Source organism: Oncorhynchus masou, chromosome 18, assembly GCF_036934945.1.
Source record: "Oncorhynchus masou masou isolate Uvic2021 chromosome 18, UVic_Omas_1.1, whole genome shotgun sequence".
In the NCBI taxonomy this organism is placed as follows: Eukaryota; Metazoa; Chordata; class Actinopteri; order Salmoniformes; family Salmonidae; genus Oncorhynchus; species Oncorhynchus masou.
In genome coordinates this window covers 53592002-53607249 of record NC_088229.1, presented here as the reverse complement: position 1 = coordinate 53607249, position 15248 = coordinate 53592002, and the positions used below count along the sequence as shown (strand labels likewise).

The 15248-nt window shown below is 45.0% G+C and overlaps 1 protein-coding gene across 1 annotated transcript in view; it reads right to left on the bottom strand.

Moving 5' to 3' along the window:
• Nucleotides 1–15248, bottom strand: part of scn4aa (sodium channel, voltage-gated, type IV, alpha, a) — a 39295-nt gene continuing 24047 nt past the window's right edge. The window contains exons 15-25 of the mRNA XM_064993548.1: nt 8197–8661; nt 7803–7932; nt 7231–7385; nt 6850–7023; nt 6436–6558; nt 5545–5826; nt 5157–5210; nt 4683–4820; nt 2409–2510; nt 1678–1948; nt 1–1439 (exon numbers count right to left, since the gene is read on the bottom strand). Coding sequence (XP_064849620.1) covers nt 1–1439; nt 1678–1948; nt 2409–2510; nt 4683–4820; nt 5157–5210; nt 5545–5826; nt 6436–6558; nt 6850–7023; nt 7231–7385; nt 7803–7932; nt 8197–8661 — 3333 coding nt within the window. The remainder of the gene's footprint in view (nt 1440–1677; nt 1949–2408; nt 2511–4682; nt 4821–5156; nt 5211–5544; nt 5827–6435; nt 6559–6849; nt 7024–7230; nt 7386–7802; nt 7933–8196; nt 8662–15248) is intronic.

The following is a 15248-nucleotide window of genomic DNA, read 5'->3' as shown; positions in this document are numbered from 1 at the left end:
TTATACAATCGACTCTCGCAGGATGTCTATTGACTCACGGCTACACAAATAGGGGGTGACCTCTACGGGGACCACCAAGAGGTTTGGCCCAGCAGGCTCCGGCCAGGTAGGTTCCAGCCCTGTGGGCTCCGACCCCGATGGTTGTGTTTGCCCGGGGAGGTCCAATGGCGGATCAGACGTCACAGGGGCTGAGTGTAACACCACCTCACTGGTGACCTCAACGGGGACCACCAAGAGGAGTGGTCTGCCAGGCTCCGGCCTGGTGGTCTGGGTTTGCTTGGGGAGGTCCGATGGCCGATTGGACACCAGAGGGACCGATATGGGTTGCGCTCGCAACCCAGCCAATTCCATCTCTGCGGCAAGGTCCAGGTCGCTCCCATAGAGCACATTCATCTTTCGCACCAGAAGTCCCTCCGTCTCCGGGGGCTCCTCATTCTCCACCCGCCTTATCTGCCTCTTGGAGCGGCGCATGAAGGAGGCATGCAGGATGGAGCGCTTGAGAAGGTGCTTGCGGTAAGCCCGCTGGATGATCACGGCTGCTGCCTCCTCCTCCTTGCGCCGCAGCGTGGTGGTGATGGGCTCGTAGGAGTCTGTCGTGGGGTTGTTCATGTTGAACTTGGCCTCGATGCTCACCTTCATGGCCGTCATCTCCACCCCTTCGCCCAGCACCTCCTGGGTGACGGCCAGCAGGATGTCCAGGCAGTGAATCTTATCGCCCGTGACCAGGGGCAGGTCCATCGAGATCAGCTTGATCCGGTTGGGCTTGGCGATACGCAGGGGTTCCTGCAGGGTGTCGCAAAACTCTGACAGCTTGGCATATTCGATGAACTGCGTGCCCTCAAGGTCGAACTTCTCCCAGGTCTCTTCGAACATCACAAAGTCATCCTCGCACAGCAGGTCCCCACTCTCCTCTTGGGCCGTGTTGAAGTTCTCTAGGATGATGGCGATGTACATGTTGACCACCACCAGGAAGGACATGATGATGTAACTGCAAAAGAACATGATACCCATGCCTGGGTTGCCGCAGTTGCCCCGAACGTCCGAGCCCGGGTTCTCAATGTCTGGGTCGCAGTCTGGAGGACCGCTGTTTAGAATTGGCAGCAGAAGACCATCCCAACCCGCAGAGGTGGTGATCTCAAACAGGCAGATAATACTGCTGCCGAACGTCTGGAAATTGAAGATGTCGTCGATGCCCGCCTGTTTTTTGACGTAGGCAAAGTTGGACATGCCGAATATAGAGAAGATGAACATGATGAGGAAGAGCAGGAGGCCGATGTTGAACAGGGCAGGGAGTGACATCATCAACGCAAATAACAGCGTCCGAATGCCCTTGGCACCTTTGATGAGACGCAGGACCCTGCCTATCCTAGCCAGCCTGATGACCCTGAACAAGGTGGGTGACACAAAGTACTTCTCTATGATGTCCGACAGCATTATACCTGAAGGGAAATTAGATAAACAATGGTTAATGACCAATCACACCTCTCCATCTACTGTCGAAATAACTAATCTTCAATGCTTTTCAGTGTGGCATTTTTCAATTGGAGTTTGGTTTACTTTCTGAATCAACTTGATTTTCAATGGAATTGACCCCAACCCTGTAGTAACTTGTCTATGACTTATCCTATGTACAGTATACAATCAGGTATACAGTGTAAAGAATATTGAGGTACATACCCGCGACGGACAGGATGACCACGACAAAATCAAAAATATTCCATCCGATGGTGAAGAAGTAATGGCGAAGGGCAAACATCTTGAGCAGACACTCTCCGGTGAAAACGACGATGAAGGCCAGGTTGATCTTGTAAAGGACATTTTCCTTCTCCGCGCTTTGGTCGTCCGTCTCCACCATCATGGTGACCATGTTGAGGCAGATGAGGACCATGATGAAGATGTCAAAGAACTGCTGAGTGATGAAGTCAAACACAGCGCCTTGAATCATGTTCTGTAGGGGCCCGAGGGTCACATGAAAGAGAGAGTGAGGGAGACAAACACAAATTTCATTAGGTGTGTTAAAGCCAATGTTGTGTAGAACAGGTTAAGGTGGGTCAACGATGATGTCATGGCAAAGTCATGCATTTTAATGTCACTGTGTATGTGGTATACTCAGAGCAGGACCTGCAGACTCTAGCCCCATAACATAATTGAATTATTAGTTGTACATGAAATGTATCACACAATTACTGGTCAAAAGATTGACATTGAAATTCTACACATAAAAAATACACTTTCAACACAAAAGATCATTGATCAAATGATGTAATCCCTATAATCAGCTATTTATTTATTGAAGGTGCTTATGTAGAGTAAATGTAGTCTTGGATTAGAAAGATGTAATAAATCGTAATACTAGAGAGTAGCATAAGAGTGTGGCTATAACCGAATACCATTTATGTGTTGCATACCGTAGGCCTTGGGATAGGCTTCACTGGCTTCTTCGAGCCAAGTTTCTTCATGGCTTCATGATATTTCTTCTGCTCCTCTGTCATAAAGATGTCGTCACCAAAGTGCAGGATCAAAATCAAATCAACAATTATTCTGGGCATTTACATGTATACAGGTATATATCAAAATGAATTAAAACTGTATATATATTCAATCTAGATTTTTTTTAATTTGTAGTCAATCTGCGATTGGTACATCAATTTTTGGACTTTTAAAATAGTTATATATACAGTTTGATTCTTGAAGAGTATCTGTACAGTATACAGTGCATTCAGAAAGTATTCAGACCCTTTGACGTTTTCCACATTTTGTTACGTTACAGCCTTAATCTAAAATCCTCATCAAATAATACCCCATAATGACAAAGCGAAAACAGTTTTAGACAATGTAGCACATTTATTAAAAATATAAAACAGAAATACCTTATTTACATAACTATTCAGACCCTTTGCAATGATACTTGAAATTGAGCTCAGGTGCATCCTGTTTCAATTGATCATCCTTGAGATGTTTCTACAACTTGATTGGAGTCCACCTGTGGTAAATTCAATTGATTGGACATGATTTGGATAGGCACACATCTGTCTATATAAGGTCCCACAGTTGACAGTGCACATCAGAGCAAAAACCAAGCCACGACTTCGAAGGAATTGTCTGTAAAGCTCCAAGACAGGATTGTGTCGAGGCACAGATCTGGGTAAGGGTACCAAAACATTTCTGCAGCATTTGAAGGTCACCAATAACACAGTGGCCCCCATCATTCTTAAATGGAAGAAGTTTGGAACCATCAAGACTCTTCCTAGAGCTGACCGCCCTGCCAAACTGAGCAATCGGGGGAGAAGGGCGTTGGTCAGTGAGGTGACCAAGAACCCGATGGTCACTCTGACAGAGCTCCAGAATTCCTCTGTGGAGATGGGAACCTTCCAGATGGACAACCATCTCTGCAGTACTCCACCAATCAGGCCTTTATGGTAGAGTGGACAGACAAAAGACACTCCTCAGTAAAAGGCACATGACAGCCCGCTTGGAGCTTGCCAAAAGGCACCTACAGACTCTCAAGACCATGAGAAACAAGATTCCCCTGTCTGATGAAACCCATATTGAACTCCTTGGCTTGAATGCCAAGGGTCACGTCTGGAGGAAAGCTGGCATCATCCCTACGGTGAAGCATGGCGGTGGCAGCATCATGCTGTGCCAATGTTTTTCAGCGGCAGGGACTGGGAGACTAGTCAGGATTGAGGGAAAGATGAATGGAGCAAAGTACAGAGAGATCCTTGATGAACACCTACTCCAGAGAGCTCAGGACCTCCGACTGGGTTGAAGGTTCACCTTCCAACAGGACAATGACCCTAAGCACACAGCCAAGGCAACGCAGGAGTGGTTTCGGGACACGTGTCTAAATGTCCATGAGTGGCCCAAGAGCCCGAACTTGAACAAGATCAAACATCTCTGGAGAGAAAATAGCTGTGCAGCGACGTTCCCCATCCAACCTGACAGAGCTTGAGAAAATCTGCAGAGAAGAATGGGAGAAACTCCTCAAATACAGATGTGTCAAGCTTGTAGCATCATACCCAAGAAGACTTGAGGCTGCAATCACTGCCAAAGGTGCTTCAACAAAGTAGTGAGTAAAGGGTCTGAATACTTATTTTGAATACATTTGCAAAAAAATCATGTTTTATTAATGTACACTAATTGTTTGAGTGTTAATTATTTCGGGACTAATAAATTATATTAGTTGAATTGAGTAAATGCATTCCTCGTTTTACAGAGCAATTATTTGATTAACTACACGCTTATAATTTAGTGGGTCTATTGGTAGTTGTTATTTACACTATACACATAGCATATGCTTGGGTACCACATTGACATCTCTGATGTGCTTGCCTCAATAAATGAATGCTAGAAGAAGCTATTTGTATCTCGTCTCTTAATAATTGCATAACGGCGCAAGTTAGACATGTTCATTATTTTCCTACTGAGAGGTGATGTAAGGCTCGCTACCTTGACTAGATTCCTCCAGAGACGTACACGGCCTGTTGCCTTTATTCACATAATATGAATGTAGTTTACTATTATATTCAACATTTCTACATAATGGTTGGGTCATTTCCGAACCTTTACAAAATGGCGACTCATCCAGTTGTTGGGGAATTCTATATCCAACTATATATCTATCATCTTTTAATCACTTTATTTAATCGTAAAAAAATAAATAAAAAAGAGATGGTGCTTATCTTTTTCTTTTGCTGGTTGAAATTGTCAATAATGACACCAATGAAAAGATTGAGGGTGAAGAAGGAGCCGAAGATGATGAAGATGACAAAGTAGATGTACATGTAGAGGTTGATCTCATATGAGGGCTGCTCCTCCACCTAGGGGACCATAAATAGTTTCGCTCGTCAAACAAACGAAAAAACTATTTACTTACAACAATTCAACTGCCACCAATGTGTCCGGTAACACTTTGAAATGACTTTCCTGAATAAGCATGAATAATATCTGACTGTGTATAACTATACACTTTTAATAAAAGCATTTTGAAGCATTACAATTCACAAGCATTAATCACATTTATGATCATTTATAAAGCATATATACACACTTTTCAATGGCTTACTCAATAATGCTATGACTTTTGTATTCTGTGGTAATTTCTCCCCAAACCAAATGTTTATATTACAGTATCTTATATTTCTATAAGTACCTACTTCTCGAGAGTCCACGGCAGCATACATGATGTCCATCCAGCCTTTAAATGTGGCCTGTAGAGAGATAGGGCACTTTTTTTCAGATACTTTTGAGTACACCAACACCCTCAGAGAAGGAAACAATATTAAATACTTTAGTAGACCAGGGGGTGACCAAGTCTCTTCCTTCAGAGCTACTGGGTATGCAGGCATTTGCTCCAAACCTGTTGTTACACACTTGATTGAGTTAATCGAGTTCCTGGTGAGCAGCTAATTAGTTGAATCAGGTGTGCTAGAGTAGGGTTGGAGCAAAAGCCAGGAGGAAGGGTAGCTCTCCGGGAGGAGGATTGGGCCACAGCTTGAGAGCCAGCGCACAGCACCCATGCATCGCAGAAACCCTGGCCCTCACCACTTGCAGCAGAGAGAGGTAGCCCAAGCCCACGTTGTCGTAGTTGACTTTGACGTTGACCCAGCGGGCTTCCTGGGTGGCGTGCTGCAGGGCAAGGCAGTCGCTCCTGTTGTTGACCTCGGTGATGGGGAACAGCTCCTCCGTGGTGGTGTTGATGCAGCGGTAGAACTTTCCGGCAAACAGGTTGACCCCCATGATGCTGAAGATGAGCCAGAAGATGAGGCACACCAGCAGCACGTTGAAGATGGAGGGGATGGCGCCGACAAGAGCGTTTACCACCACCTTCCTCCCATAGACAGGACACAGTGCAGTCAAAACCATTAAAGTCACCTCCGTTACAATAGTCAGCCATGACCACTGCAGTCACCGCCGCCCAACAGTAAGTCATGCTCAGTCAAGACAGCAGTAAGTCAAAATAGTCAGTCAAGACAGCAAACACCACCTTCGTCACAATAGTCAGTCATGATGACCACTAACATCACCTCGGTCACAATAGTAATTTATGACCACTGCAGTCACCTTGGTCCCAATAGTAAGACATGCTCCCTGCAGTCAAAATAGTCAGTCACGACCACTAACGCCAGCTAACTCACAGTAGTAAGTCATGAGAATAATACACTTGTCACAAGTAGTCACCTCCGTCACAATAGTCAGTGATGACCCCTAACACCACCTACATCCTAACAGTCAGTCATGACCATTTACATCACCTCCTTCGCAATAGTCATAGCTAACCACAGTCAATTCTGTCACAAGACGTCACTGTCAGAGACGTGTCACTGTCAGTGTGTGTATGCGTTTAGGATTGTCTGTATCAGCATTTCTGTCGGTGTGTCTTTCTCTGCGTGGATATTTAAGTGTTGTACTAATAGGTTTGAAACAGTTACTCACCCTCATTCCCTCAAATCTTGACAGGGCTCGAAGTGGCCTTAGAGCCCTGAGTGTTCTAAGAGACTTGATTGGTCCAAGTTCAGAGTAGCCCATCCAGTTAGCTCCTAAAGTGACTAAGGAAACCTGAGGCAGGATTGTAACGTCATTGTAGTCACCCAACATCTCGTTAGATGCTTGTACGAATGACCAAAACTTTACAAATTTAAGGTCTTGTATTTTCTGCCAAGCAGGATAACAAAAAAAAATCTATTACTTGCGGAGAATACAAGGTAACCCAAATTTCATGTCTTCCTTGATTTTCACGTAGATGTATTATGGAGCTCGCCCACAACAGTGATAATAGTTGTAACATTGCTTAACCCACGTTTCATTCTGTGTAAATATCACTACAAAAACAATTCAATGGAAACTCACATCCACAATTAGGAAGTCCAGCCAACACCAAGCGTTGGTGAAGTAGGTCTTGAAGCCGTACGCCACCCATTTTAAGAGCATCTCAATGATAAAGACATAGGTGAAGACTTTGTCTGCATACTCCAGGATGATTTTGATAGTTCTTCTCCTCTCAATGTAAATATCCTCAAAAGCCTATCAGAAGTGAGCCAAAGAAAATGGATCTCAATTTAACCAGTGGCCTTCCCAGAGAATGTTATAAACAGAAGGAAAAAATGATGAATTAACACTTTCTGAATATATTTTATTCATCAGGTGAGCCAAGGTCATTAGGACAAAAGTCAAATAGCTCGGTAATGGAGTATCAACTGTAAATAGGTCAACGACCAGGGACTCACTCACCAGAGCTCCACTGCTTAGGAGGATCATGAAGACTATGAAGGTCTCAAAGTAGTCGTGTTCCACGATGGTGAAACAGGTCCTGCGGAGGTTCCACCACTTCTTGCCTCTGCCCTGAGAGACGTCAAATGTCAGACACGGCCATCGCGCGATACAGCCTGGAGCGAGAGGGCGAGAGAGAGAGAGAGAAATGCCAACATGGTGTTTTTGTACGCCTCATTTGGACTGTTTCACTTGCCTCCCGAGGTGCTGTCTGTGTAGCATAGCCTACAGTCTAGCCAGGTCCTGAGCAAGTTGGACAATCACGCAAATAGAAGAAAAAAAAGATGTGACAAATCATGGCAATCACTTTACTGACATTATTAAGATGTGACTCCAAACTCTATGGTCCGACCTTACTCTGCTGATGTGCCAATTTGTGTGATATGGGACAAAGTTTACAGGTATATTAGACATCAAACACTTGAAATTAGTGTTGCATTTTTGTAATTTAGTAACAATACATTGTAAAGACCATGAAAATCAGGAAACCCAACCCAGATATATTTAAGCAGGGGACAGTATTTCCTGTGTACCATCAGTGAAGCAAGCTTCTGGTTCCTCTGGCTCTGGCTCCTCCTCTTCCTCCTCTTCCACAGGCTCTGGTTCAGGTACATAGTCCACCGTGCTGCACACCGAGGACTCGTCACCCACTGCACCCAACAACTACGGATGGGGAGGAGAGAGACTGAGTGGCTGAGACAAAATGTCAGCCACAACTTCAGGATAGGAGAGAGAGGAGAAATCTAACTCATGTAGGATTGTGAACTCGGATTGAAAAGAACCACCAAGTGAGATTTGTCCTGATTCTTATACTTGTTTGCTTAAATATCCAGGTAACACTTTACATGGTATACTTGAAAGATTTCTGAAGGGTTTATAAGTAGTTTATTAACTGATAATTATTAGTTCATAGATAAAGCAGAGTACAATTATCGTCTTCAGTTTGCCATCATACTGTACCTTCAAGTGATCACCTTGTCCATTTTCTTCATCTGATGTAAAAGACCCACTGTAGTCATCATCGTTCTCAAAGTCCGTCTCCCCCTGGGCAATGGGCACATTGAGGCTCATCTCGCCGTCTGCCTGAAGCCCGTCCACACAGTTGGCCATCCCGTCGGCCATCTTGGAATCCTGGCACATGTCTAAGTGGTTTAGTGCAAAGGTCTCCTTTTCGGGGTTTCCTTCGATCCCCTCACCCCCTTCCTTGTCCCCGGTGGCCTTTTTGCCCAGTAGCTGCAGGACCATGTGGCGGACAGAGGCTTTCACCCAGTCGATGCCCCAGTTGATCCTGCCGATGGCGATCTGGAGGTTGTTCATCTCACCGTCGTCATCACTGGACAGGTTGTCTCCACTGAATGAGCTGAGCAGCAAGGCCAGGAAGAGGTTCAGCACCTACAGGGAGGTAGAGGTGGCAGTTCTCTTTGAAAGTTAGAGAGAAGGTGTCTGACAGGGCAGTGTGGGGAATCTGATCCTACTTTACTCCCAGCTACTCCAAGCCTTGTGCGTTTAAGGGAGGTGTCCTGGGAGAATTAAAAGACAGCCAAAAGACACATCTATTCTATTCTGCTTCATGGCTTAGTGACTTACTGCGAGCTTACAGGCAGCTGAGCAAAAAATTGAGGAAAACTAACTAAATTTCAGGCTTCTGCCTCTAACCCTAGGAAACTATTTTCTACCTTTTCCTCCCTCCTTAATCTTCCATCCCCCTCACTGCTCCCTCTCTGCGGATGACCTTGTCAACCACTTTGAAAAGAAGGTTGACAACGTCTACTCATTAAATCAGCCTACTGACTCCACTGGTCCCACTCACATAGAACTACCCAATGCCTTGACCTCTTTCTCCCCTCTCTCTTCAGATAAAATCCTGCAACTAATAAAATCACTTTTTATCGCTACTGTTTACAGGCCTCCTGGGCCATATACAGCGTTCCTCATTGAGTTCACTGAATTCTTATCGGACCTTGTAGTCATAGCAGATAATATTCTAATCTTTGGTGACTTTAATATTCACATGGAAAAGTCCACAGACCCACTCCAAAAGGCTTTTGAGCCATCATCGACTCAGTGGGTTTTGTCCAACATGTCTCTGGACCTACTCACCGTCACAGTCATACTCTGCCTAGTTTTGTCCCATGGAATAAATGTTGTGGGTCTTAATGTTTTTCCTCATAATCCTATATCGAATCTTCCATTCCTCTCAAATTTTTTGGAAAAGGCTGTTGCGCAGCAACTCACTGCCTTCCTGAAGACAAACAATGTATACGAAATGCTTCAGTCTGGTTTCAGACCCCATCATAGCACTGAGACTGCACTTGTGAAGGTGGTAAATGACCTTTTAATGGCATCAGACCGAGGCTCTGCATCTGTCCTTGTGCTCCTAGACCTTAGTGCTGCTTTTGATACCATCGATCACCACTTTCTTTTGGAGAGATTGGAAACCCAAATTGGTCTACACGGACAAGTTCTGGCCTGGTTTAGATCTTATCTGTCGGAAAGATATCAGTTTGTCTCTGTGAATGGTTTGTCCTCTGACAAATCAACTGTAAATTTCGGTGTTCCTCAAGGTTCCGTTTTAGGACCACTATTGTTTTCACTATATATTTTACCTCTTGGGGATGTCATTCGAAAACATAATGTTAACTTTTACTGCTATGCGGATGATACACAGCTGTACATTTCAATGAAACATGGTGAAGACCCAAAATTGTCCTCGCTTGAAGTCTGTCTTTCAGACACAAGGAAGTGGATGGCTGCAAACTTTCTACTTTTAAACTCGGACAAAACAGAGATGCTTGTTCTAGGTCCCAAGAAACAAAGAGATCTTCTGTTGAATCTGACAATTGATCTTAATGGTTGTACAGTCGTCTCAAATAAAACTGAAGGACCTCGGTGTTACTCTGGAACCTGATCTCTCTTTTGACGAACATATCAAGACTGTTTCAAGGACAGCTTTTTTTACACCTACGTATCATTGCAAAAATCTGAAACTTTCTGTCCAAAAATGATGCAGAAAAATTAATCCATGCTTTTGTTACTTCTAGGTTAGACTACTGCAATGCTCTACTTTCCGGCTACCCGGATAAAGCACTAAATAAACTTCAGTTAATGCTAAATAGGGCTGCTAGAATCCTGACTAGAACCAAACATTTTGATCATATTACTCCAGTACCAGCCTCCCTACACTGGCTTCCTGTCAAGGCAAGGGCTGATTTCAAGGTTTTACTGCTAACCTACAAAGCATTATATGGGCTTGCTCCTACCTATCTCTCTGATTTGGTCCTGCCGTACATACCTACACGTACGCTACGGTCACAAGACGCATGCCTCCTAATTGTCCCTAGAATTTCTAAGCAAACAGCTGGAGGCAGGGCTTTCTCCTATAGAGCTCCGTTTTTATGGAATGGTTTGCCTACCCATGTGAGAGACGCAAACTCGGTCTTAACCTTCAAGTCTTTACTGAAGACTCATCTCTTCAGTGGGTCATATGATTGAGTGTAGTCTGGCCCAGGAGTGTGAAGGTGAACGGAAAGGCTCTGGAGCAACGAACCGCCCTTGCTGTCTCTGCCTGGACGGGTTCCCTCCTTACACTGGGATTCTCTAACTCTATTACAGGGGCTGAGTCACTGGCTTACTGGTGCTCTCTTTCATGCTGTCCCTAGGAGGGGTGCGTCACTTGAGTGGGTTGAGTCACTGATGTGATCTTCCTGTCTGGGTTGGCGCCCCCCTTGGGTTGTGCCGTGGCAGAGATCTTTGTGGGCTATACTCAGCCTTGTCTCAGGATGGTAAGTTGGTGGTTGAAGATATCCCTCTAGTGGTGTGGGGGCTGTGCTTTGGCAAAGTGGGTGGGGTTATATCCTTCCTGTTTGGCCCTGTCCGGAGGTGTCATCGGATGGGGCCACAGTGTCTCCTGACCCCTCCTGTCTCAGCCTACAGTATTTATGTTGCAGTAGTTTGTGTCGGTGGGGCTGGGGTCAGTTTGTTATATCTGGAGTAATTCTCCTGTCCTATCCGGTGTCCTGTGTGAATTTAAGTATGCTCTCTCTAATTCTCTCTCTCTCGGAGGAGGAGGACCTGAGCCCTAGGACCATGCCTCAGGACTACCTGACATGATGACTCCTTGCTGTCCCCAGTCCACCTGGCCATGCTGCTGCTCCAGTTTCAACTGTTCTGCCTGTGATTATTAGTATTTGACCATGCTGGTCTTTTATGAACATTTGAACATCTTGGCCATGTTCTGTTATAATCTCCAACCGGCACAGCCAGAAGAGGACTGGCCACCCCACATAGCCTGGTTCCTCTCTAGGTTTCTTCCTAGGTTTTGGCCTTTCAGGGAGTTGTTCCTAGCCACCGTGCTTCTACACCTGCATTGCTTGCTGTTTGGGGTGTTAGGCTGGGTTTCTGTACAGCACTTTGAGATATCAGCTGATGTACGAAGGGCTATATAAAACAATTTGATTTGATTATGGAGGTCTGACCACACGACAACCTGCCCGCTCAACCTCATTCCCTCCTCAAGACCATCTATGGATACCTTCTCCCATTCCTCACATCCCTCATCAACTCATCCCTGACCATTGACTGCTTCCCCTCGGACTTCAAAATTGCCAGTCGATCCCCTTCTCAAGAAATCAACACTCGACTCCCTTCTTTCTTTTCTTTCCAAAACACTTGAGCGTGCTGTCGCTGACTAACTCTCTCGCTATTTCTCTCAGAACGATCTTCTTGACCATAACCAGTCAGGCTTCGAGACGGGTCACTCAACCGAGACTGCTCTTCTCTGTGTCATGGAGGCTCTCCGCCAGTGTTGTGTTCGAGACCACCTAAAGTGGGACCGGTTCAAGACAAAGACCGGAGCAAATCGATTCCGAGTCAAGACCAAGACCGGAGGGGGTGAGAACGAGTCAAGACCGAGACCAGGAGGGAGACAAAGGGCCCGAGACCAAGCCAAGACCAGGAGGGAGACAAAGGGCCCAAGACCAAGCCAAGGCCGAGACCAGGAGGGAGACAAAGGGCCCGAGACCAAGCCAAGGCTGAGACCAGGAAAATGTGAGTCCAATTCAAGACCATGATTGTAATTTTGTCAAATCATCACCATAGTAAGAGTTTGAAATGTCCAGTATTTCTGCATTCATATTTCAGAACAACATATGGATTCTTTAGATATTAAGAATGGTGAAATGCTGAATGCTGGGGGAGAATAGAGCCACTCTACAAATTATTACTAACCCAAACCCAGTGGGGAACATTGAGTGCCTCCTATAATAATACCTCTAATTACCTTATTCTTTTCAATGATGTTCTGATTTAATCTATTCAGTTTTTGTTGAGAAGGGTTAACACTGAAGAGAAAAAGAGATCCAATCAGGATTTTTCTTTAGTGGTCTCTGGGGAGATAAATCTAGCTAGCTAAGTCAGCCATTGGCTACCAAAAAAAGTATGGAAACTTTTGCCTTCTCAAAGGCCAACAGGTCCTTGCGCAACAGCGAGCAGTAGTTTTCCAGTTTATCCACGGTCTAGTAGGCTAGGTTTGCAGTGGCTGCAGCAGGTGTTATTGAAGAGGAAGTTGTTGCTAATTTGTTAGCTTCTCCCTTTTCAAGAATAACTTTCAAATGATCATCAGCTGGTGAATGGAAGTGTGTTTTTTTATTGCAGGGAGCTTGCTGTTATCCATCTCTTTGAAAATAACTTGTTGCATTTAAACTTTAGGTCAGCGGATACTTTGTGTGCTAAACGTGAAATGCTTTTGCAATGGGAAGTCATAGTTGTACATTTCGATTCGGAAATGCTTAGCCTCATGGTTGTGTTTTTGTATTATTTTGAATAGGCAACTACCACAGTCTTGTAGTGGATGCGAGCTTCGACTGGAAGCCAGTGGAGTGTGAGAAGTAGCGGGGTGATATGGTAGAATTTCGGAAGGTTGAAGACCAGGTGGGCTGCATCGTTCTGGATAAGATGCAGGGGTTTGCTGCCCGCTCTGTCCAGTTCAAGCTCTTCTCTGTCCTGGCACCCCAATGGTGGAACCAGCTTCCCCCTGAAGCTAGAACAGCAGAGTCCCTGCCCATCTTCCGAAAACATCTGAAACCCTACCTCTTAAAAGATTGCCTTTCATGTACTAACACTCGCACTTAATAGCTACTTTATTAAGGAAAATGTGCTTACAAGGACTGTGATAAGTGGTTGTCCCGAGATAATGAAGAGAAGCAAACTTACACTATTTTCAAGTGCCTCCTAAACCGAACGTTTGTGAGACACGTGTGCACCAAGCCTCGTGCTGTAAAATAAAGTGAATCCGTTTAATCATACACCTGGGCGTCTCGTATACATAACGCATATAAAGTTGATGTCGTTCGGTGGTGACAATATAATGTTGCCTATGATTCTTCTGGAGGTGGCTATCTTTAGTGTCTAAACCCCGTTAGACCATATCTGGGTTCTTATTTCTCAGATTAAGATGTAGATCATGGTTACATGGTGGACTGGGCAAGGCTGATCTCTCTCATTCCTCTGTAAGGAGCTGTGAATCAGCCAGAGGCCCTGGGAAAGGGCTGAGAGGGGCAGAAACACAAGGCGTAAGGGGGTTAGCAGCACAGGGGGCTCGAAAGGGCTAGAAATGAAGGGCTACGGTAGCGGTGGATAGGGCTGTGGAGGGAATCAAAGTGTGTTGAGACATAGGGCTGACAACGGGCTGACTTGTTGCTAACATAACACCACAAAGAAAAAAAAGGACTTGGGGGGGGCGCAAACTGGACTGAGAATGGTAGAAGTAGTCTCTTGGAGCAAATACAGGGCTTATAGGAGAGACATCGGGGGAGAAACAGGCTGGAGGGGAGCAGACAATAAAGAGTTCAAATCGAGATGATGACCAACCATAATATACATTGTTGGCTGCCACTCAGAGCGGCCTACCGTTATTGAGCTCGTAAGTCACAACTGTACTCAAAAGGAACCTCCCCCATATTCCATACAGCGTGTGTTCATGTGATGGGACATTTGATTACCTTCTCTATCAATTAGTGATGCATTCTGCAGACGTCTCTCTTGGATCTGATCCCCGAGCCCCTCTCGCCGTGCGCCGCTCAGCTGTCCGTGTTTGTTCCGTCCGTGCCAGGGGGCTCACTTAAGCTGGGTCTTAGCAGATACCCAAGGTCAGAACCACTGTTTGCTGGCTCAAGTCATTTGACTTAAATAGATAGAAGCCCCCCCCCCCCTCCTCCACCGATTAATAAATAGACTTAAAATAGAATGACCCAAAACACCATTATTGTGCAGTAAAACCACGAAATGTAATGAAAGTGAACTGAGATCTGGTGTTTGGTGGTTGTTTGAATGTAAACTCAATGTGTATTATGATACATCCAAAGTGGAAACATCCACAGTGGTTCTGCAATCTGAATAATTGTGTTTTTAAGAGTGGGTTGAGAAAACATTTTTTTTATATATATTTTTTTTAGTGCATGTACAATGCAGCATCAAAACACAAACAATATGTTTTGGCAGACTGTGTCTCTCATACAAGGCTTATGTAAGTTATAGAGGTAATGTGGAAAGTGGGCCTTCATCACTGGTTTTCATGTGAGAGAACTGTTCAGAATTCTCCCATTCTGAGGTAATGGAGGTGGAGAGAGGGCACTCGTGGAAGGTTTGCCCTCTAGCAAACTCTATAAAACAGGCAAGTTTTCGGGCACCTCCCCTGTATTCGGACACATATTTAACCCCTTATTTTTGTTGGCACCAAACTACCTTCATGCTTCCATTAATTTGAATGGGTAACAAATGAACAAAAGCGGAGAACACCATTGTGTTCATGAGTCTCCCCTTTCCATAGTGGTCATAATAGTTTCTCTAGGCCAAACTGTTCGGACGCTACAGATGTTTTTGTGAGAAGACCGTGGTCTCATGGTCTGACAAACACCGCTGTTGCTCGGCAACCGTCCACCACAGATGCGGTGGATTGAGATGCAAAAAAAAAAGAAAATCTC